The sequence below is a fragment of the Pantherophis guttatus genome, chromosome 3 (genome assembly GCF_059756535.1).
Source record: "Pantherophis guttatus breed Tessera chromosome 3, ASM5975653v1, whole genome shotgun sequence".
NCBI classification, from domain to species: Eukaryota; Metazoa; Chordata; class Lepidosauria; order Squamata; family Colubridae; genus Pantherophis; species Pantherophis guttatus.
The window spans coordinates 26,023,372-26,046,759 of NC_142065.1; the positions used below are offsets into that span (position 1 = coordinate 26,023,372).

The following is a 23,388-nucleotide window of genomic DNA, read 5'->3' on the forward strand; positions in this document are numbered from 1 at the left end:
AGAAACATACACAGTAGAATATAAAAAGATCCTTCTATCTATTTATCTAACCATTTGTCTTAGAGGTCAAATAGGCACAGGAAGAGATTGTACAGTTCCCAACAATATTGAATTCACACTCCTGCCCTTTCAAAAGCTTTATGCAACATTAGCATTAGACATTTTTTAAACAGATCAAGTTGGCATAACCTGTAACTATTCTGTTATCTAAAAGAAAGAGGCATATTTCAAAAAGAATATGTTTACATGAAGGAAGGCCTAAATTCAGTCCCCAGGTCCTGGTACAAACTCCTGTTTGAAACTTTAGAAACCACATGTTGGTCAGTGTCAATAATGCTAGGCTAGATGTACCCAGTAGTTTGATCCAGAATCTGCCCATTATGTTGATTCCTAAATTGTGCTCCAATTCAATAGGACCATGAATTAAAATATCCCATCTCACCATCCCAGTCTGGAATTTCCTGTTTGCTAAGTGTACTACTAAAATTCTGGCATGCAATATGTATTGTATAATTGCCATTAGGTTTAGTTTTGACCTCAGGCACATTTGTATATGGAACAAATATTTTAGCTCACATAGTTCTATAAAGAAATATTTTAAGGGCTTGATCCGTTGACTTCTTCCCATTACTTCCACATAACATGCTTTACACAAGTTTTCTAGAGTTACCACTAATACTGCTGGACTGGCAAAGCAAAGTCATGCTAATTATAGGCAATAATTTGTTGGAATCTCTTTGCAATAAAATTTGCCAAGTTGAATATTTTGTGAATTCTTCCATTTCAAAGTAGACATTTAATAAGCTGTCATTTAGTGGCAAATACTTTATTCTAACCATTTGCTAAAAGATGAGGGATTCAATTTCACATTTCAATGAGAAATGTGTTTGCATTTTTCCCAAGTAAGTATTCACATTCTTACTCCTGTTATCGAAGAAACTGATACTACCATTTTAAAAACAGATCTGTTTGTGCAATTTAGGACCAGAGAACAGTTTTTCTTGGGAAGTAACTGGCTACATTTGTGGAATGAAATCCCAAGGGGTGGAAAAAAACAGCACTATCTTGCCTCTCCTCCATAGTTTATCATTTCAATACAGATTACTACAGCTATAAATAGCTAGTTGAGAGTAAACATTTGCCTTGGTCTTCAGTGCAGTTTTCAAAGAATCATGTTTTCTCTTTGCACGTCCACACTTCAGAGACTAAGAGGTACTAACCCCAATAGTTAAGATAATATGCTTTTAAAGATACTTTTATACAGTTGAAGATTACTCGTAGAGATCTCAACTTCCAAACCAATTTTGATTTGGTGGTTGACAAGAATAATAAAATGGCAATTTCCCCGGGTTTTTATTTTGCCTTTAAGAAAGTTTCCAGGCAATCTGGTAACCTAAAAAAGTGTTGAACTATACTTTTCATCATCCCATGTTTTATTTTTAATGGTGAAATAGTCATTTGTTACAGTTTGTCACCTTTGTAAGTTCAGACAGACAGACAGACAGAGAAACAGACAGACAATCTTTTAAATTAATAAACTCTAAATAAGGCTCCAGGGCAGTGTTTCCCAACCTTGGCAATTTTAATATGCATGGATTTCAATTCCCAAAATTCCCCAGTGAATGTGGCTGACTGGAAATTCTAGGAATCATAGTCTACATGTCTTAAATTGCCAAGTTTGAAAAACACTGCTCCAAGACATTACTGTTTCAGTCAACTTGCCAAGGCAGTGTACCAATGAAAAGCAATTGTCAATTGTTTTTCTTATATTTATGTAAATTTGGCAGATGATTAGCAAAGGCACCAAAATATTTTAGAGTATCTGAATTTTTCACATGCCTTCCATCACTATTTTTCATTCAATTGGTTACAAGTAGAAAGCAACTTCGTAGCTTATCAGATATCCAGATGCCTATCTATTTTCAGACTTACATGGAAACTACATGTTCCTTAGGAATGAAAACAGATTCTTCAGTCACTGTACAGAGTATTTATGGTTAATAATTGCAGTAATTTAAGCATTCAGTTTGGTCTTTAAAACCTCCCTCCACACAAAAGTGTGAAAAGGTAAACAGTATGTTGGCTGAGGAATTCTAGGAATTAAAGTCCAGACATCATAAAGTTGCCAAGATTGAGAAACATTGATTTGTTCTTGCAGCTATTTTCTTAAAAAGAAAAGTAACCCTGACCTCAAGAAAGTTGCCTGTACTTAAAAAAAAAAAAGGAAAGAAAGAAATGCAGGTTTAGTAGAATCAAGTATTATAAACCACTTAGTATTATATGAATTTTGGAAATTCCTTGAAACAAAAGATTATACATTCGCTGCAATTTAAATTTATACTCACTACCAGAGCACTGACTGAACTTTAAGAATAACATTAGTGGCTGAATTTGCACTCGTAATATCGTTTATTTGGCTTTGACTTGGGTAAACCCAACAATCATGCTTTGTTAAGCATAATTATCAATTAATTATACCAACCCAGCCAACTATAGTTGATTCAACAAGCCAGAATTAAATAAACCATTATGTGAACCTGTCAAAGGCCATCTATTGGTAATGAATTCTACAGTGGTTCATATAGAGATGACTTTAGTACCTGTAAGATGGCATCTAATACAAGTTTTACGCTCTGTGTTTTGCATCTAATGATAATTCAAATGCCCCCAGATTTAATACAGTGGCTGCTAAGTAGGCAGACTATTCAGCATCTACGTCTCAAGAAAAATAAATTAAAGAGTAAAAGGTACTCTAAAATTTCTGTTAAAAGACTGGCTTGTGGTAAACATTTGGTCTGAATACTTTTTCATGTAACATCAGGCTGATTACATTTTTGCATCAATAGTTTAAGTAGCAGTTACACCATGGAGTTGCATGTGGCCGTTGGGATAATATATTTCCATGTGGAAATTGATAATCAAATTTTCCAACATCTAAGCCACATTCTAGTGACTTCTGTTGAGTCATAATTCACATGCATTTGACCCAAAGAAGGACATTCCTGCACAGAAGTGGGTCTGCACCTAAAAAATTGATGGGTACATTAAGTCGGAAGCCCTGTTGAATTAAAGAGAAAATTGGAGGAAGGATGTTTCAGTGCACACAGCTGTTGGGAGATGAGGTTACAATGCAGCTAAACAAAGCAGAGGAAATAGATCCCTCCTGTGTACAGTGAGATGGAAGCAAGCAAGAAGCTCTTTGACATCACCCAGACTGAGCATTGGATTACAACAAACAAGACTTACTGACAAAGGAGCAAGGAAACGCCTCCTAAGCTCTAGAAAGGGCAACTTCATCAATCTGCGTTTAGAAACAGAAGCAGCAAGTCTAAAGCAAGAATACTCTAGGAACTCTGGCTATTTGCCATCCCAAGCACACATGTGGGACTGAACTGTATCTGATCCTTGAATTTTAAGAGACTTTAACTTGTTGGCCTGAGAGCTGCTGAAGCCATTTCTGTGAGTAAACTTGTGCAGCATGCTAAACTATGCTTGTTAACAGCTGTAGAAATGAGTTTTACCTCACAAAGTTAAGGGAATTATACTGAAAGGACAGCCAAATTTTAATAGAGGCATGTTGGACTGATGCAGGATATTTGTTTCAAATGTACTGTACTTTTTCTATAATATTTATGCCGGCCTCTTACTAACATGAATTTTAATTAGGGAGAATTAGGAATTCTAGTAGGAATTTATGCTTCCTACTAGAAATCATATCTTATAGGAACAAATTATAAATAAATATATGAAGCATTTCTTAGGGGAAATGAAGCAGATTAAAGTTATTAGAAAATTTGTCTTTTTCAGAAATAACAGTGATATATCTCACTGTAGTGATCTGTACACAACCGCTTGGCTCTAAAGATTATTGCATTCTGCTGATGAAGGAACTGGAAAAAGAGAAGCTATTAATTGTTATCTCAATAATGTCACTAACAATTGTTTGATTCATTTATTGTATTAATATGTAATCAATATTAATATGTACTGTTTAAACTCTTTTCCTAATTAACAATTTATTACATAAACTCAAGATTTTGTGTTGTTTATCCTTACAGTTATAATGAAGCATTGAACAATATCAATGAAATAATAATTTGGGATATATTTGCTAATGTTTGATAACAAACATTTGAGTTTTAAAATACTGATTAATTAACATCAAACACAGTTTAATGGCCAAAATAGGAGAAATGGAATATATGAAATGATAAATTGGCAAAGCACTCTGTAACAAACTCATGTATACTATGAACTAGTCTCACGCATACATCATTGATTTCTCTGTAGTCAGCTATTATCAATTATAAATTGGCAACATCCATCCAAGAACATAGGCAAATATTATTCTCAGCCTGTGTCTGAAAGATTTCTAACTTATTTTTTAGGGAGTGAATTTAAAATATTCTGTATTCAGAATGTGGTTCCATACAGCAAAGTGTAGCTGCAGTAAAATCGTCCTTTTATTTATTTTTTTTAAAAAGGTATGACTAACTTGAATAATCCAGGCCAAACGTTATTAAATGATAAAAAGATGGAACTGCAAGGGATTAGAATCATTGCAAAAAACAAACAAGCCTAGGCAGACATCCATTTTATCTTAAACTTGTCTTTAACTGAAATATACTTTGTCCTAAATTGTGCTGTTTCTGCTGTCTTTTTAGTGAAGCAGTATCTGTATAATTAGACTATAATTATACACACACACACACAACATAAAAGCATTCACCATATTATTGGAAAGCATAAGGGCAAATGGCAAAATATACATCATGCAACCTCTATCATAATGCAATAGTTGTATGTGAGACATCATGAAAGAAATACAAATGGGTGGAGATATAATTTTGGCATCATTCTGCCTGTGGGTGTGAATGTCTATGTTCAAAAACCATTTTTCTTTTCAGTTCAATGGCAAGATGCAACCTACTGTTCAGTCTAATTTATCTAGTAATCTATTGCTTAACATTTGATGCAGATCTATATTGCATAATAATTCATTTTTACTTTCCCCAAGATGTCCAAAGTTCTCCTATATTAAAAAGATTTATATAAGAAAAACATTTCCACCCAAAATGCAGTTATGGCCTAAAGTGATATTTAATGTTCATTCTGAAAATTTCAACTCAAAATAATGCACCATTAGAACAAGTTAATTCTTGAATTCTTGAGCAGGAGTTGCAATCATCTATTATTCTATATTTTCTGAGGTGATCAATATGTGCAAAACGTTTTACTCTTCACTTTTTAAGATAAAAATAAATTAAATTCTTAAAGTAAGTTTTCATAATTTCAAATCACAGAGCCATCAATCTCATTATCTCCCAAATAATATAAATAATTACTATAAATTTCATCTGTTTCTTATGTAGTAACCTATTGGCTTTAGAGCTGCAATAGGTTTTTCCAAAATTTTTAATAAGTATGGAATTTCAGAAGCAGCAATGGCCTCATGTCCAAATAACAAATGCTTAAATTGAAAAGTATGCCAAGTAAATTAAACTTGATATTGAGTTCAAGAAATGTTTTTAAAATTATTTATTTATTTATTAATTGATTGATTGGTTGGTTCAATTTATATGCCGCCCTTCTTCAGAGACTCAGGGCGGCTTACAATGCGTTAAGCAATAGCCTTCATACTTTTGTATATACCTGCTTAGCAGGGCTTTCGCCCCCCCCCCCAAGCGGTGTTCTTTTTTTTATACAAAGTCAGTTTATTGCCCCCACAATCCGGGTCCTCATTTTACCTACCTCGAAAGGATGGAAAGCTGAGTCAACCTTGAGCCTGGTGAGATTCGAACTTGCAGTAATTGCAGGCAGCTGGTGCTACTTAACAGCACTTTAGTCTTCTGCGCCACAGAACTGAATTAGTCCAAGATGAATAATCGTCGTGTTTTTATGTCCAGTCAGTTACAGTGGCCCTACCTTGGGGGGGGGGTACTTATCACCCAAATTTGGAGTTCCAATGGTCAGAATAAACCTCCCCATCACATGATCGAATTTCAGGCAGTTGGTAGTCAGGCCTCATTTACAATTGTTTGCAGCAACTCATAGTCACATGACTGCATTTTACAACAGTTTTACTGAAAGGTGGCATTTATTTCTGGTTTTCAGCAAAATTTCACCCATAATGATCAATAGTTTCACTTAAAAACTGTGGCATAGACTTAACAAAAGGTTTGCAAAAAAGAGCATAAAATTGAGTTAATCATTTTAAGACCATCATGATTTACAGCTGTGATGAGCAGGTTCTATTACGGTTATAAGTTGATGACTACCTATATTCCTTAAAATATGTGATATTTTTAATTAATTCCATAATATAATTCCATAATGTGAAGTTTTACTTTGTTTTGCAACCTAATAGTTTCCATATATAACATGTAGCATTAAATCAGATATTCAAACACATCCCTAATTAAGGAAGGTTCCTAATCAAGGAAGGTTTCCAAGATTTCAGTGCAATCAAACAGTCACTTTCAGGTTGTTTTTTTCTGACATTCCAGCTGACCAAAGCTAAAATAAACACATAATAACAGAACTGCATTTGTGGAAAATTAAATCTATCTTTCCCATTATGCAATTTATATAGTGCAACTCTCAAAGGATGTTCCTGTCAAAAAAATGTTACTTAACAGCATATAAATTCACTTACAATTATATGAAGGAATCAAAATAGGAAGAATTTTAAAATATAAATAAAATTCAGATTTAAATTTATGTAATCAAAATACCGGTATCCTACCTCTAAATCTCAGAAGAATGCTAGATTATTTATAACTTGTTTAATTTGTGTAAAATTGGGATATGCTAAAATTTAGCAGGTTAAAGGTAAAAAGGGAATGTTTGTATCAAGATAAATAAAGGAATTAAAATCTAAAACACAAACCCCAATTAGTTTTATGTCTTCCGTATATAAGAGTTTCAGCTGTCCTTTTTAAATATACTGTAATTCAAGGAAGTGAATATACCCAATACTCTTGCTACCTACTGTATTTATCCTCAACAACAGCCCTGTGAGGTGATAAGATATGTCTTTAGCAGGTTTTTTTCCCCCAGTTTTACTGCATGCATTTTCAAAACTATATGGATGGGTGAGAAATTTGTTCCATCCCAAATTTTATTTGAATAAATTCATTTTGAACTTCCAAATGCAAGGCATACTGAAATCTATACTTTTCCAAGTTTTCACTGCAATTCACATCTCAAGACATCTTAAAAAAAGTCCTTACAAATAAATATGCATATTACCGGAAGAATATGTTGGAACAAATGGCATTTAATCACAGAATATTCCACAATGAATATTATTTAGCATCTTTTGAGAATGTTTTCATGATAAATGACTCCAAAACAGAGGAAGAGAGTCATGTCTGTTCCTCAAAGATTCTGGGAATTGTAGTTCTATGCAGGCAATAAGGGCCCTCCATAAATTCTCAAAAGAGAGGTCATGTCTATTAAATCAGTTTATATCATAAGTCTATCCTTCACAATGAAATCAGTACCTTTAAAGGCATTGGTTACCAGTTTGCTTCCGGGTCCAATTCAAAATGATCATTATCTTTAAAGCCCTTTATGTCATAGATCCAGGGTATCTGAGGAACCATCTCGCTCCAATGGGATTAGCCTGCCCCAGGAATTTCAGCTAGCGTGATTGAGGAATAGAGCTTGTTCCACCTTGTAGAACATTCTACTTTTGGAGGTGAGATCTGTTCCCATTTTCCTGGCCTTCCAGAGGAGTCTAAAAACTTGTTTTTGCCTGTTGGTTTGGTGCCCTGATGGAAGCATTCCTTGCTGGAGATGGTTGACATGATAAGACCTCAACCCCAGCCATCCATCTCCTTGGTCTTAGTTCTTAGGTAGCATTTTAATTATAATTGTTTCTATATATATATATATATTTATTATTTGTAAGCATCTCTGAGTCACCTTATTGGTGAGATGGGCAGCACATTAATTAATTAAATAAACAAACAAATAAATAAATAGTGAATGAGATTATGACAGGGTTTATTCACACTGTTGCATCAGTTTATGCTAACTAGTGATTCAATTTGGTTTGCCACATGAAAGGATATCCTTTCTGGAACAAACAGTAGCTCATACAACATTTGCTTAGCAGCTGCACTTTAAAACATCTGGACTGACATCATTGGTGTAACTCAGTTAATAATTCTTACAACCTTCAATTACAATTTATATCAAAATTGTATTCTTTTACAGAATGACTTGTGGCAACTTTATAAATATATTTAAATAACTTATTTTGCATCAATATGGAAATAGTTTACTATTGTTTTCTTCTCAATGTTCTTTATATTCCCATTCTAGTCTTCAGGTCTGGCATTTATTGATTGTCTTCCATGTATTGCTTAGGTCCAATCTTGCCTAAGGTTAATGCTTAGGAGTTGATATACTGTAGGTCAATGAATATATGTATATTTATGAAATCTAATATTTGGTTTCTGGGTTATAGAATATTATTAATTACTTGTAGGGCATAGGCTAAACTCTATCATGATGGATTTTGCATGATGGTACATTTACTAAAAGGCTCAAAGGAGTATGTCTCCTGGGTTATTGAATTTAACAGGCCTTATAGCCTGAAACTAGTCATGACTAATCTGATGGAAAATCTGCTAAATTTATTGTGAGTTACTTTGAACTCAATAGGCATACAGTCCTAAACTCTAAGAATTAAAAGGCCATTATCTACATAACAGCCCCTTGTGCAGATTAGGAACTAAGGCTGAGATAAATCTGTCAACTTTATCCCAGAGAAGACTTATTATAGCCACAGAAGACAGAAACGTCTCTGGACATAATCTTAGAGAAGCTTCCTATATCCTAGCTTTACTCAGATGTGTTGGATTATAGCTGTCATCATCTCCAAACACTGCAACAGTGTCTGGTAGGCCTTGTAGCCCAAGGCATCTGAATGGCAATAGGTTATCTGGTGACTATGAATCCAGGTTTTTCATCAGTGGGGATACAAAACACTTTACTCTCTTGCTGGATATCTGGAATCATTTATAATTATTTTATATGTACTAATGAAGTCTGCTCCTTTCTTTCCAAGATCTTTTGATTCTTCTTCTATTCTGGGGTATAGTTTCCTTTTCAATCCTCTTTAATTCCTCTGGTTTCCCTTGAATTTAAATATATTTTATTTATAAATAGGTGCAGAAGTAGAAGTCAGGCAGGTGAAATGTAAAATTTGTTACTACCAGTTCTGTGGGCGTGGCTTGATGGTGGTGGGGTAATGTGACTGGGTTGGCATGGCCAACTTTTTTTTTAAAACTTTTCAAAGCATTTTTTCTAATGCTTTGAAAAGCCTCTGCTGATCAGGCAACTCAACTGGGATCATCAGAGAGGCTTTTTAAAAAATGCTTTGAAAAGCCTCTCTGACGATCAGGCAACTCAACTGGGATCATCAGAGACTTTTCAAAGCATTTTTTTTTACCACCTCTTCGGCCAAGTGGTTGCAGAAAAAAATGCTTTGAAAAGCCTCTGACGATCCCAACTGAGCCGCGTGATCATCAGAGGCTTTTTTTTTTTACTTTTAAAAGCATTTTTTCATTGGAAGAGGTTGTAGAAAAAATGCTTTTAAAAGTAAAAAAAAAAAGCCTCTGATGATGGTGCGGCTCAGCTGGGCATGGTGGGGGGGGGGGCGCAGGGATTTTTGCTACCGGTTCTCCAAACTACCCGCCACCATCGCTACTGGATCCAGTCCAAACCGGGAGCATTTCACCCCTGAAGTCAGGATTTGTAAAGAAACTGGAAAGGGTGAAAATCCCATATGAGAGATATATACACATAAATATGCACATGCACATGCATATGCAGACACACAAAGATAAGTTTTTTTTTTTTTAAATTTGATTTATATGCCGTCCTTCTCCGGAGACTCAGGGCGGCTTACAATGCGCTAAGGAATAGCCTTCATTCTTTTGTATGTTTATACAAAGTCAGCTTATTGCCCCCACAACTGGCTCCTCAATTTACCTACCTTAGAAAGGATGGAAGGCTAAGTCAACCTTGAGCATTGGCGAGATTCGAACCTGCAGTAATTGCAGGTAGCTGTTCTTAATAACAGGGTGCTTTAGACCACTGTACTACCAAGGCTCTTGGTAAGTACCTGACCACCAGAAATAATTCAAGGCAGAAGAAAAGTGTGTGCACTCTAAGACAAAACATATTCTGATATTCCTTGATTCTGGCGTTTTTAGTACAGATGATGTACTAAAATTGTAATGTGCAACAAAACTCAGTCCAGTGCATAATATTTGTACTAAGAATCATATGTAACAAAATCTCACATGTTTTAAAACATACTTATTCAAAATGTGAAAAGGATGTTAACTGCTACTTTTCTCTATTGCAAAAAGTACACAGGAAATGTGGATAGGGATCAGTTGTGATACACAGCATGAACTTGGAAAGAGCTGAAGTTCACTGGAGTTCCTTCATTTGTCACACCAATACAGCCTATCCCAATCAGTGTCCTTCCAAATGTGTCATATTAGAAGTCTCACTGATGGATGATGATGTGCCATCAAAAGGTATATCCCATCAGTTCTGTAATTGAGTTCCTCCATCATGCTGCAGAAGTTCCATAATCTTTGCCAAATATAGCTAAACCTTGTGGACTGGGAACTTTGGGAAATGAACACATTTGATCAGTTTGGCAAAGTCTAAATTATGTTGAAAAATGTTTACTTTAGGTCACACTGACAGTGACAATGCTAGTTCAAATAGAAAAATTGTTTCAGTTTCATTCATACCGAGAAGTTCAGAAAATAAATTAAGAAACTCTGTACAATCTAGAGTTTAGTAACTGTGATTCATTAATTGTTTAGAATTTGAAACTTTCTATTGAAGATACAACTTCTGATTCAAATCTCATGTTATTTTAGCATTTGGAGTCACAGGTGGTTGGTCTAAAAAATCAAAATGAAGAATTTGCTAAGAACTAAATGCCTTAGGAATTTTTATCATGCTTATTTTATTTATTAATTGATAAAATGTATATGATGCCCCATCTCGCTTACAATATTCTTTTACCCTTTGCTCAAAGAATTTTTCAGAACTTTGCAGTGTTGATACTAGACATTTGTGGGCTGCACTGTGTAGAAATAAAATTAATTTTATTTCTAGGAGTTGGCCATTTTACTGTTTAAGGGCAATTTCCCACTGTGTACATTATAATGGAGTCCACCTTCTGCAAGTTCTGTACATAGACAATTAACAGCCTTCATTCTTTGCTGTATGGATAATCTACTATGTGAGGTCAAGACTGCAGCAAATTGCCTGAATATAACCTAGTTAGATTAGTATATATTTTGCATTCTTGCCATATAAAGCAATATGACTGTAAAAATTTTTATCAGCTTTCTAACAATGTATTCCAAAACTGGAATTGTTCAGTTCTTCCAATGGCAACTTAGAGAAAGATTGCTGGCTTATATATTTTTTTAAATCAAGAAGATAAAGGAATAAAAATAATCATGTCTTCAGAGAATAAAAATCTCCGTGTTGCCATTTGGCAAAATCTCTTTCCATAGTGATACCCTCATGGGTGCTGTTTTATTTCTGTTTACTAAGAGCTGGCGAACTGTGGAGTGAAGAGAGTTTCCTACTTTTTGGTTTCCTACAGACAAAGTGAAACTCATTTTCTCACAGGTCAAGGATAGGGGAGAAGAGATTCATTCCCTTATTTACAAGATGAAACCTCTTAGTTTGGTTTGGAAATTTCATGTGAGACTGTTCTAGTTGTCTTTGAAGGGAATCACGGGGATCTAGTAGAGAGGTCCAAAATCTGCCAGGCTTCAATAATGTGGTTTCTAAAACCTGGATAATGTCATGAAAGTGAACAACAGCATTTGCCTGAGACAGAAATATCAATACTGAGATACAAGAGAGAATGAAAGAGAAAGTGACGTGATTCATTCTAGTTTAGAGGTGAGCATTTTATGTTGTTCTTCTCCTAGGAGCCAGAGATAGTATAGTTGATGACATCATGATATCACAGTGTTGTGCAGAGGCAACATGTTGGGGCCATTTTTGGTGGGTATTTTTAACAGATTAACAGAGTTGGAAGGGACCTTATAGGTCATCTAGTCCAACCCCCCACCTAAGCAGGAAACCCTACACCATTTCTGACAAATGGCAGTCCAATCTTTTCTTGAAAGTCTCAAGTGACGAAGCTCCCATCACTTCCGAAGGCAAGCTGTTCCACTGCTTGATTATTCTCACTGTCAGAAAGTTCCTCCTCATTTCTAGGTTGAATCTCTCCTTGGCCAGTTTCCATCCATTATTCCTTGTCTGGCCTTCAGGTGCTTTGAAAAACAGCTTGACACCTTCCTCTCTGTGGCAGCCCCTCAAGTATTGGAAGACAGCTATCATGTCTCCCCTTCCCTAGCCATACCCAGTTCATGTAACTGTTCTTCATATGTTTTAGTCTCCCGTCCCCTAATCATCCTGGTTGCTCTCCTCTGCACTTTTTCTAGAGTCTCAACATATTTTTTATAGTGTGGTGACCAAAACTGGATCCAGTACTCTAGTTGTGGTCTTACTAGGGCTTTATAGAGTGGTATTACTACCTCACTTGATCCTGATTGTTTCCCTCTGTTAATGCAATTTAGGATTGCATTGGCTTTTTTAGCTGCCGCTGCACACTGCTGCTTCATATTTAGCTGATTGTCCACTAAGACTTCAAGATTAAAGAGGAGGTGGGGGTAAAGGGTCAAAAGCCTTGGATGAAATTTAGCGTGAATGGTGCCAATTTTAAGGGTGAAATGACAAAGTTCCAAGCCGCCTTAGAGAAAGTGGGTAAGTAGAGTACCAAGCTTGGGAGGTCCTCTCATGAGTTACTTCAAGTAGCAGGAGTGGGTCAATTATGAATGGCAATGTTTCCTAGTAGTATTAGCCTTCTCATACTTAGATAATTGGTGCCTGCTGAGAATTTTTTAAACTAAATTTCAGGGATTTCAATGAGAATTTTCCGCATACAAAATACTGTATATTTTCTTCCATTAGACTGTAGACTTCAGTAGATGTCTGCAAATCTATGGGTCAGTGGCTGGTATTTCTGAGATGTATATGCAAATAAGCATATGCAAATGATATGCAAATCTGTTTCCTCTTACTATCTTTTAGGAAGAATATTTCCTTTTGGGAAGAATAGTGTATAATTGAAATCTAGCCACAACAAAACTCAGATATTCTTTTCAAAAGCTACAAATGTGTGAGTCTGGAGGCTAAGTAAGTAGTCTGGAGGCTAAATCATATGATGGATGGCGAAGGGAACTCGGTATGTTTAGCCTAACAAAGAGAAGACTGTTGTTTCTAAATAAGTTTAAATTACAAGTGGCTAGTGTGCAACTTTTTTAGTAGTTATTAAGGTCCCCTTCTGTGCAATGTGTGTAACCCTCTTGTTCTAATGACATTGTTGTCCAGTTATGAAGCATTGGTCAAAAAGAAAAAAAAATGAATCAAGCCAAACTGGAACAAATAGGGAGACCGCACAGTCTGAGAAGAGCTCTTCCTTATTCGTACAGCATTGCTGTTTTGGCACCCCTAAAACCCAAGTCCTGCATTTTATGAAGTTAAAATTGCGAATGACCATGTTCCAACCTCCAGAGCTTCAAGAGTCAGGTGTGAACTTCAGGTGGCCCTGACCATTGGAGTTGTTGGAGCTTAACTGCCAGGGCATTTGAATGGGATGCTACACAGAGAAACAGGTGCAAGTCTTCCACTCTCTATGTCTGAAGTGGGATCAACAGGGCTAGGTGGATGAGGAAGGCGGTTTTGACCTGAAGACAGCACAAGGCCTAACTTGAGGCCTGGCTGGCTTTCCTCCTTTGGAAATAAGCCTTTGGTTGCCATGGTGCTCCCTTTATTCTATAGGCGGGGAGGGGTTCTGGAAAGAGCAGGGCCTCAGACTGATACCAGATCCTACAGTAGTCAGGTCACCAGGTAAGGGTAGAAAATAAGCCAGGAACAGATGGCACACGTTGACAAGGAACACCACAAAGCAGAGGCTGTAAAAATAACGTGCCCTGCTAGAGAAAATAGCCAGGAGAATTTTAGAATAAAACGTCCGTTTTTCACATATATCTCTCTATCTCTCTATCTCTCTATCTCTATCTCTATCTCTATCTCTATCTCTATCTCTATCTCTATCTCTATCTCTGTCTGTCTGTCTGTCTGTCTGTCTGTCTGTCTGTCTGTCTATCTATCTATCTATATATCTGTGTCACCGTTGCTGCATTTGCTAAGAGCAACAATTTGGGGAAACACTGGTTTTTGGATACTTGTTTGGTCCCTATTTTTACTGCAGGGGAATCTCAGAAAAATTATCTTGATGTGGGTTGCTGCAATAATTCTTGAGGTTTCAACCCCTCTTGAGTTCATGAATTAAATCTACAGTTGGGAGAGGACCTTGTCCAGGGGTAGGCTTCAAAAATTTTAGCAAGGGGTTCTCTGCCGGGTTGCTGGGGTGGCCATGGTGGGTGTGGCCTAGTCGGCCTCCTGCACCACGGTGGCAGCGGGGGCATTTTTGCCCTCCCCGGCTCTAGAGGCTTTTATTGAGCCTCCGGGAGGGCAATAGCGGCCTCCCCAGGCTCTGAAGGCCCTCTGGAGGCTGGAAACAGGCCCGGTTCTGGCCTCCTCAAACTTCCGGTAGGCTCATTTTTTCCCTCCCTGAGCCTCCACGCGCACCCTGCACTTATCTGCATCCAAAACGGGCCGCGTGGGGACTCCTGGGAAGGGTGGGTGGGCAGAGCCAGCCAAGTGTGGGATTTGGGGGTTCTCCAAACTGCACAGAATCTTAGTTAGATGTTCTCCCGAACTTCTGCGAACCCCCAGCAGCCCACCTCTGACCTTGTCTTAAGCCCTATGAATAATAAGTTTGAATGCATTGCATGTGTCCTGCCCTTTAATATATTTTGTTGCTGCAATTTGTTTTGAATTACTAATGCTCTCCAAAATGATTGTCTTTTATTTATCAGATAGATGACTAGTAAAAGAAAAGTAGCTTATTTTAATAAAGAAGGCAAGCTGGTATAGAAAAACTCACACATACACAGAGAAAGAGACCTAACTCCAGAATGACAATTTTAAATATGCTTTTGAAAAAAGGTGTTTAAAATAATGACTTAATTTTTTGAGGGCAGAGCAGAAGAAAAAATTTATTTCTAAGGAGTGTCTTAAAGAGTCTTTTAGCATCACCCAGCCATTGTTAAAGTGATATAAAAACTGTCTTATCATTGTTACAGTGGCACAAAAATGTGGGTAATTCAAGAAGACACTATTAACTGGGTTCCTGCTAGGGTGAATATAGTAGTAAAGTCACAACTATTTTATTCACTCTGAGGAGCAGAACAGATATGACTATTTCCTTAGATGACTAATTATTTTTAGTTGTTTTCTTGAAGAAAAAAATGAAGATAGATTTCAAAGTCCTATGATCTGGTTGTCTATACTATGGTCTAGCAAGTGGACTTAAGCCTGGTGAACTATAATATATTCTGGATCCTACCTATTACAATGGATATAACTGCTTTGACCAAAATAACTTTTAAGTTGATACAAATTTTCCACATTCCCATTCACTGCAGTAAATCCAAGAGCTGAGCTGACCAAGTTAACATTTAGAATGTCTGAAAACAGAAAGGAAACCTGTCTCAAACAATGTCAGAAGTGTGATGTTGACATGAATGGAGACATGTTAGATGCACAAGGTGTTTGTCTTCACTGCAAAACTGAGACAAAAGAGGAGCATCAAAAAAATCAGAAAAGCAGAAGGTAAGGTAGAGTAAAAGAATAGGCTTGGATTATCTTACAGAACTCATCACAAGAAGAAAGGTGATAACTAGTGATCAGTTAAAAAGCCTTTGAAATAAACAAACAATAAACAAAGAAATATATGGACAGATTGCCTTTCAATAGTTGTTGGCCACATTGGGGCAAATATTAATATTCAAAGACATTATACTCTAAATCAGGTGTGGACAACCCACCAACTGCCTGCAGTCCCAAAGTCCTATTTTTGCTATTCCTGGAAGTCACTAAATAATTATCACTGATTTTGGGTGGAAATTGAATAAAATACCGTAGATATTTTTGTTATTTTTTTTCCTTCAACAAGGGATTTAGTAAGTCTTTCATCTATCCAAATAGTATCATCAGCATATGAAGTTGTCGCTTAGTAATTTTAATTTCAGTTTCTATTTCTTTATATCCAGTATTTCTCATAATCCATTCTACATAACAGTTAATAAGTTGCCAGTATACTATACAGTCATGGCATGTTCCTTTCCCAATTTTGATCCATTAAATTGCTCCATATGCCTTTGTAGTTATTGCTTTCTGGTCATCATTCAGATTCTTTAATAAGCAGATGTGATGGTTTGATACAACAGTGTTTTAAGAACTATCCTGATACTCTGTCAAAGGGGCCAAAATTCCCATCCCCATTCCTACATTATGTTATTATTCCAATTCTTATTGCTCTTGGTAGATGGGTAAAAATATAGTCCCTGTCAACTAAAATTTGCTTTTGTCCTGTTATACAATATACTGTCTCTAAATACAAGCAGTTTTTGGAGGCATGGGTGTGTGTGGAGGAATAGTTATTTTCTATTTCTTGAAATCTGTTGGAATGACTAGTTGTTGACATACAATGCTTGTTTCAAAGCCTCTTCTTTTTGATCCAGGAGTGGTCTTATTTAAGGACATCAAAAGAATCTTGATAAATTAGGTTAAATGTTGACTTGTGAAGACAGGATTTGTGATAGAAAATTATCTACTGTTTCTTTGTTGATCATCATCTAGTGCAAATGATATGCTTTTTGCAAGCATTTGCATTAATATTGACAAAACATGAAGAAGGAGGAGGAAGAGGAGAAGGAGAAGGAGGAAGGAGAAGAAGAATATTATTATTATTATTATTATTATTATTATTATTATTATTATTATTATTATTTTGGAGTAAACTCATTTCATATTGCAAACTGATTGATATAAGGTGGCTTGCCTGTAAGATTTTCAGACGATGATTTTCATTTTGTTAAGTTGTTAAATTGAGCCAAAAATAACTTTAAATAATATTAATCAGATCTTAATTATTTAGTTAATATTATTAACTATTTTCTTCAAATATCTTCTAAGAATCTTGCTTTGCCGAAGATTTGGGTTCAACAATTTATAGTCATTTTCTAGGACCTACCTTCTTTATACCAATTTTGTTTGTTATCATCTCAAGCCTCTAGGGAAAAAGTTTAACTACATGGCACTAGATATGTAAATTTTCTTCCTTCTCTGCTTCTGACACTACCAAGTCCTATGTATACCAATTCAGTATTTCTGCTTAAAAACAAAAATATTACCATTTCATATGGGAATCTATTTTCAAAACAGTTCCACGCAGTTCAACCAATTTATTTATTCTGATTCAAGAGATGAAACATTGAGTCAACATTCCACATATGTTATAGTATTGGCTGTAAGGGGTTGGGGGGGAGGGGGGGAAGAAATGGTAATCCAAGTCTGCCCTCTGCTGGCGAAACACGCAATCTAAACCAAGATTTCAAAGTTGAGACCCACAGTTGTCCTCTTAAAGAGTTCATATTTAAGACGTAACAAAATTTCTATCCATCTGATAAAAATGCTGTTCCCAACAATATAGTCTACCAAAAGAAATGCATTAGTTTCTTGTTTTTCAAGTACCGGTAGTACATTGTCACACAAACTAGTATTATCACATATTTTAATATTTTTTAAAACTATTGATAAATATTTAACTCTTAATATAAATATCTAGATAAAGATACATTAACTTTTTAATACTACATTTTATAGTACCTTGAGAAGAAAGTTGGAAGAGGCTTATCAATTTCATGAACCTGTTTCTCTTCTCTGCAAAATCTGAATCAACTAAGAGTGCACATGAATATGAAGCTTGCAATTATTCTATTAATAGAATATAATATATATAATAATTATATATTAAATGCTTGCATCTAGTTCTGTTTGTCTTTTGGCTGTATTGTTTATCTATTATAGGGGTTTTTTTGGTGTATATATATATATGTAAAAAAGTTTATTTTTTAGTATAATAATTCCATCTTCCATTAAATAGTGTGTTATCTGGGTACAAATATATTTGTGAAGTCACAAAGTTTACAACAGTATTTGTTACATTAATACTAATTATCTGATTTTACAATACTAATATTGAACATAATATATTCACTTCTCCCTTTTAACATATCTTCTAATAAGAATATAATAGTAATATTAAACATAATAACCCTAATAGTAATAATAATAATAATAATAATAGCATTTACATTTACATTTACATCTTTCTCTTAAAACTATTCTATTATAGTTTCTAAGAGTACAAGGAAACTACGTTAATCTTACCTATTGTGCTTTTTAAAAAATTAAATGCAATTGTATGTAATAACTTTGAATCTATGGTTTTGCTATTATTTGTAGTTTTTATCCTACTCCATTTTGAGTTCGGTGAATCGTTTGCATTCCTTATTCGGAGCTCTGTAGGTTTCCTTTCAGTCTAAATGCAAATACTTTGCTTCTGCCTGTGGACTTACTATTTTTGTGAATTGTAGGTATGAATCATTTAATTTCCAGAATATTTCTTTGCATTCTGTCCTGTTCACTTTCTTTTGATGCGTAACTGGTGTTTCTAGGGCAAGACATTCTTTATTTCTTTTCCTGAACTATTTTATTGTCTTCTTTGATAAGAATGATCATCTGTATTGTACTGTCTCCCAAGGGAGAAAAAATTGTGAAAGCCTTTGAATTCTATAATGTGTGAGCACCCTATTTGAATTGTTTGAGGGGGGGGGGAAGAGAGAGAGAGAGATGCATATATATCCATTCCATCTTTATAAATAGTATAGCTGGGTAAAACCAGGATATTCGTATAAACTACTTTTCAAATTTTTACGGATGTATTTTTCTTCTGTGCATATATTAAAAATGAAGTTTGTTTGGTTTTGAATGGCTGTTTGAATTATTTATGTTCTGCTTTAGAAATAATAATTCTTCACTGTCTGCCTCCATGAATAGTTTCCCCAGAAACTCAAAACAATGCAGCTAGGGGAATTACATTTTATTGCAACTCCAGAAATGAAACTGACTTCTATTAGTTGTTTACCTCTGACTACTGACTAAACTATCATTTTACATTATAGTATAACACGTTGGGTTCAGTCTTGGTGACCTTCCTTCTCAGCTTTTCCAGAGATTAAATAGAAATTGTCCTAAGACAGTTGCAAAATGTTAATATTTCAGCTCTACATGACAAATTTTAATTTTGGAAATTTACTGACATGATAGGATGTTGTCACTCATAATGGTCTAACACAGTATCATCTTGGTAAACTGATAAAACAAATAATAACATAGGATAAGGAAAAAGATAGGAATGTAGGATTTAATGCTAACTAAAGCCAAATATTCTATCCTTTTTCCTCCCAGCGAGATCTTTTTTCCTAAGACTTAGTGTATATTCCATTTTTTTGTATCAGTCATATCTTGCGACCAGCTAGGTGATCTTTATGTGATTAATATAGTTTAATAAGAAGGTATCCTATGCCCATTAATACCTTATTATTGTACTACACATATCTGCTACCTAGGGATTCTGCCACATACAATGTTGGTGAGATGATGGAGACTGAGCCTGCCTATGCTGACTTCATCAGCTGTGATCGGACTGGTCGGAGAAATGCAGTTCATGACCTTCCAGGAGATGCAGCTGCCATTAAGTTGGAGAAACCAGCAAACACCATGGATATTTCTGTTGCAGATGAAGGTGAACTCTTCTTTGTTCATTCAAAGCTTTTCAAGGAACGAGTATCATTCAGGAAGCTCAGATGTAAATGTTATAATTCGTATTGTGCTTGTTTGAAAGTTTATGCAAACTGTATTATACAATGTCATATTTGCTGGCATGTCATTATCTTGACTATCAGGAGGTTTCTAAGCCAATCATTCAAATTCCTAGGAGCACCTTTATATAAAGGGCCTATTATATCTTTTGGCACCTGTCAGTGGAAGATTCTGTTCCTATGTTGTTGTTTTTTGTCAGTATCCCTTCTTTGAAATTCTGATTAATATTATCCTTTTCTTCCTTGTGATCATAATCTACTGGTTTTTATTTTCTTATATTTTTTCTATACTCAATATGTAAATCTTTTAAAACTAAGCAATCTAATTCACATATCTTGTATTGGACTTCTTCCATTATCATATAATCTCACGTATAACTTGATCCATAATCTTGCACCAGGCAGGCAATTAAATATCCAATCTCCATACTTATGAGCATTTCTAAACAAGACTTCTCTCTTTTTTTTTTTGTAGATAAAAGTCCTATACTGAATTAGTCAGTTTGGAATAAAATATTTCTCCCAATGCAAATAATTGTAGGCAAATAACATTTATGTTCAATTCTTTTTACTGGATGCATTTATTGGATCAAAAAAAAAAATCCACTTTTTTTTTTTTGCAGAAAATCAAGCAAAGGAAGCTGCTTTTGAAAAAAACCCTGGGCTGATTCCTGAAAGGAAGAATGATAGTTCAACCTTCTGATTTAAGATGCAGAAGGTGGAAGACAGGATAATAACACTTGATAGTACTCTATATGCTAATAAATCAGACTGCAACAGGAAGATCTTTACTTAGAGATCTCTTTAGAAGCCATTTGGATGTCATAGTCACTTTGTGTAGCAAGTAACTGGTATCTCCAAAGTTATTTCTTTATATAATGCTACAAAATAAGATCTGTTCTGGTAACCTGAGCCAGTTAGAGAGCGTTAACCAGCTATTTTCTGTACAGTTAAACAACATTTCCATAATATGTGTTTCAGATTTTATTGTAAAAGGTGCATTTTGTTCACTTAGTAAATTTAAACTATTTATTTCTATCTCCTGTAAATTATTAGATGGTTTATTGTGTTCCTCACGATATATATATAAAATCCAACATCCAGTTGATCTTTTAAGCTGTGAACATGGGAATTATAGCATATAATATACCAGACATTTCACCAGTATGACTCTCATTAAATAATCGAGCTTGCTACTGGCAACAGTGCTCTTATATAGTTCTAGTTCATATTCTGTTTTAAACAAATACTATAGAAATGTCACCATTCCTGCTATAGGTGTCACCAAATGATTCAGTATTTCTGAACAGGTACACTTTAATAATTGGTTTGCTTAGCTTTTTTTAAAAAAAGGAAAAGGTGATACAGGCTAAGGCGTAATATTTGTTGTATACAATTCAGGTAACTGATACATTTTCATTATCTGTTAATAGCAATTTCTTTTTAGGTAAAAGTATATTTCTCTTGAGTCAAGGTTGACATCTGGTGACTACATAGATGCATGTGTGCTGCTTTCCTTATAATAATCCTTACTATAATAATCCATTGCCTTCTTCCAGCACTTCTTGTGAATATTATGCAATTCTATAAATTTGTTTTTGAGCAAATAAAATTGAGTATTATGCATTTTGCTGTTTCCTACATTTATCTCTGTAGGCTTGCAATGTGCTTTGCTGATTTTATAATCTGATATTAAAAATCAATAGAACAAATATTTTCAAAATATTCTGGGATGCTAAGGTTGCTATAGCAATATGCAGGAACAAATACAGAAAATATAGAAATGTAGAATATGTACTGTAGAAATACATAAACCAGAGTGTTAATCAGAGGTGAAATGTAAATTTGTTACTACCGGTTCTGTGGGGGGGCTTGGTGGTGGTGGGGTAATGTGACTGGGTGGGCGTGGCCAACAATTTTTTTTTTAATTTTTCAAAGCATTTTTTTTAATGCTTTGAAAAGCCTCTGCCGATCAGGCAACTCAGCTGGGATCGTCAGAGAGGTTTTTTAAAAAATACCTCTCTGACAATCCCACCTGAGTTGCCTGATTGGCTGAGAGGTATTTTTTAAAAAGAGGTATTTTTTAAAAAATACCTCTCTGCCGATCAGGCAACTCAGCTGGGATCGTCAGAGACTTTTCAAAGCATTTTTTTTACTACCTCTTCAGCCAAGAGGTTGCAGAAAAAAATACTTTGAAAGCCTCTGATGATCCCAGCTGAGCCGCGCGATCATCAGACGCTTTTTTTTTACTTTTAAAAGCATTTTTTCGTTGGAAGAGGTTGTAGAAAAAATGCTTTTAAAAGTAAAAAAAAAAAATGATGATCATGCGGCTCAGTTGGGCATGGGGTGTGTGTGTGCAGGGATTTTTGCTATCGTTTCTCCGAACCACCCGCCGCCATCGCTACCGGATCGGGTGATCCAGTCCGAACCAGGAGCATTTCACCCCCGGTGTTAATCCTGTCTATCCATGGAATATGCCAAAATTCTCAAATAAACATCAAAATGCAGTTCTGTATGAAGATTAGGAAACATACACTTAATTGCCAGTTTACTACAATATGAATCTAGCAGTATGAATATTGACAACTTAAACACAAAATTTATCTGAAACTGGTAGAGAAGGGTGCAAAAAGATTCAATCCTCAACATTTTTATTTGTGACTTCAATAAAAAGATGGGAACAAAAGTTTATCAAATTTACAGATACCGTATTTTTTGGAGTATAAGACACTCCGGACTATAAGACGCACCTACCTTTTTTGGTGAGGAAAATAAGAAAAAAAATCTGCCTCTACCTCCCAGCAATTTGCCTCCTTGCAGCAAACAGCAAACAGCCTGTTTCATTTTCAGCAGAGTCTGATTAGCACAAGAAAAAAAAACCTGCCTTTATCTCCCAGCAATTTGCCTCCTTGCAGCAAACAGCAAACAGCCTATTTCAGTTTCAGCTTCAGCACAGCCTGATTAGCACAAGCAGCTGATTGTCGGTTGGATCGGCATCCTAAGGATCAGCTGTTTCAGGCTGCAGGGATTGTCATAGGCTATTGCCGTCTCCGTTTTCAGCCTCCACGCGCCCCATTTTTCGCCTGTTCTGGGCAGCGGGGATCGGAATGGGCAATAGGCAATGGTAATCCCTGCAGCTGAAACAGCTGATCCTCGTGAAACCGATCCAACCGACAATCAGCTGCTTGTGCTGATCAGGCTGTGCTGAAGCTGAAACTGAAATGGGCTGTTTGCCGTTTGCTGCAAGAGGGCAAATTGCTGGGAGGCAGAGGCCAAAGGGTGGAGGCCGGTGGGTGGCAGGGGCTACATTCGGTGTATAAGACGCACCCAAATTTTCACCCTCTTTTTTGGGGGGGGGGGAGTGTGTCTTATACTCCGAAAAATATGGTAATACAAATTTGGCAAGAAAGCTAATGTCCTAGAAGTCATTAGACTTAGAAATAAAATTCAAGGTCAACTTGTTAGG

The 23,388-nt window shown here is 35.6% G+C and overlaps 1 protein-coding gene across 3 annotated transcripts; it reads left to right on the forward strand.

Moving 5' to 3' along the window:
• The first annotated feature begins 3,103 nt into the window (after positions 1 to 3,103).
• On the forward strand, positions 3,104 to 21,548 carry PKIG (cAMP-dependent protein kinase inhibitor gamma). Of its 3 annotated transcripts, none has more exons than XM_087889153.1 (4): positions 13,153 to 13,263; positions 15,621 to 15,807; positions 19,671 to 19,846; positions 20,546 to 21,548. In XM_087889153.1, exons 2-4 carry the CDS (start codon positions 15,659 to 15,661, stop codon positions 20,623 to 20,625), a joined length of 405 nt encoding a protein of 134 aa, XP_087745279.1. In that variant the 5' UTR covers positions 13,153 to 13,263; positions 15,621 to 15,658; the 3' UTR covers positions 20,626 to 21,548. The 3 variants fall into 3 exon arrangements, with proteins under 3 accessions (XP_087745280.1, XP_087745279.1, XP_034269766.1); XM_034413875.2 differs by lacking the exon at positions 13,153 to 13,263 and adding an exon at positions 13,915 to 13,977; XM_087889154.1 differs by lacking the exons at positions 13,153 to 13,263; positions 15,621 to 15,807 and adding an exon at positions 3,104 to 3,459.
• The last annotated feature ends 1,840 nt before the right edge of the window (positions 21,549 to 23,388 follow it).

Excerpts from the sequence above, each read along its gene's own strand:
- PKIG (XM_087889153.1), top strand. The coding sequence starts at position 15,659 with ATGTCTGAAAACAGAAAGGAAACCTGTCTCAAACAATGTCAGAAGTGT. Across the intron at positions 15,808-19,670 it reads AAAAATCAGAAAAGCAGAAG|GGATTCTGCCACATACAATG; the intron begins GTAAGGTAGAGT and ends TCTGCTACCTAG. Across the intron at positions 19,847-20,545 it reads TATTTCTGTTGCAGATGAAG|AAAATCAAGCAAAGGAAGCT; the intron begins GTGAACTCTTCT and ends TTTTTTTTGCAG.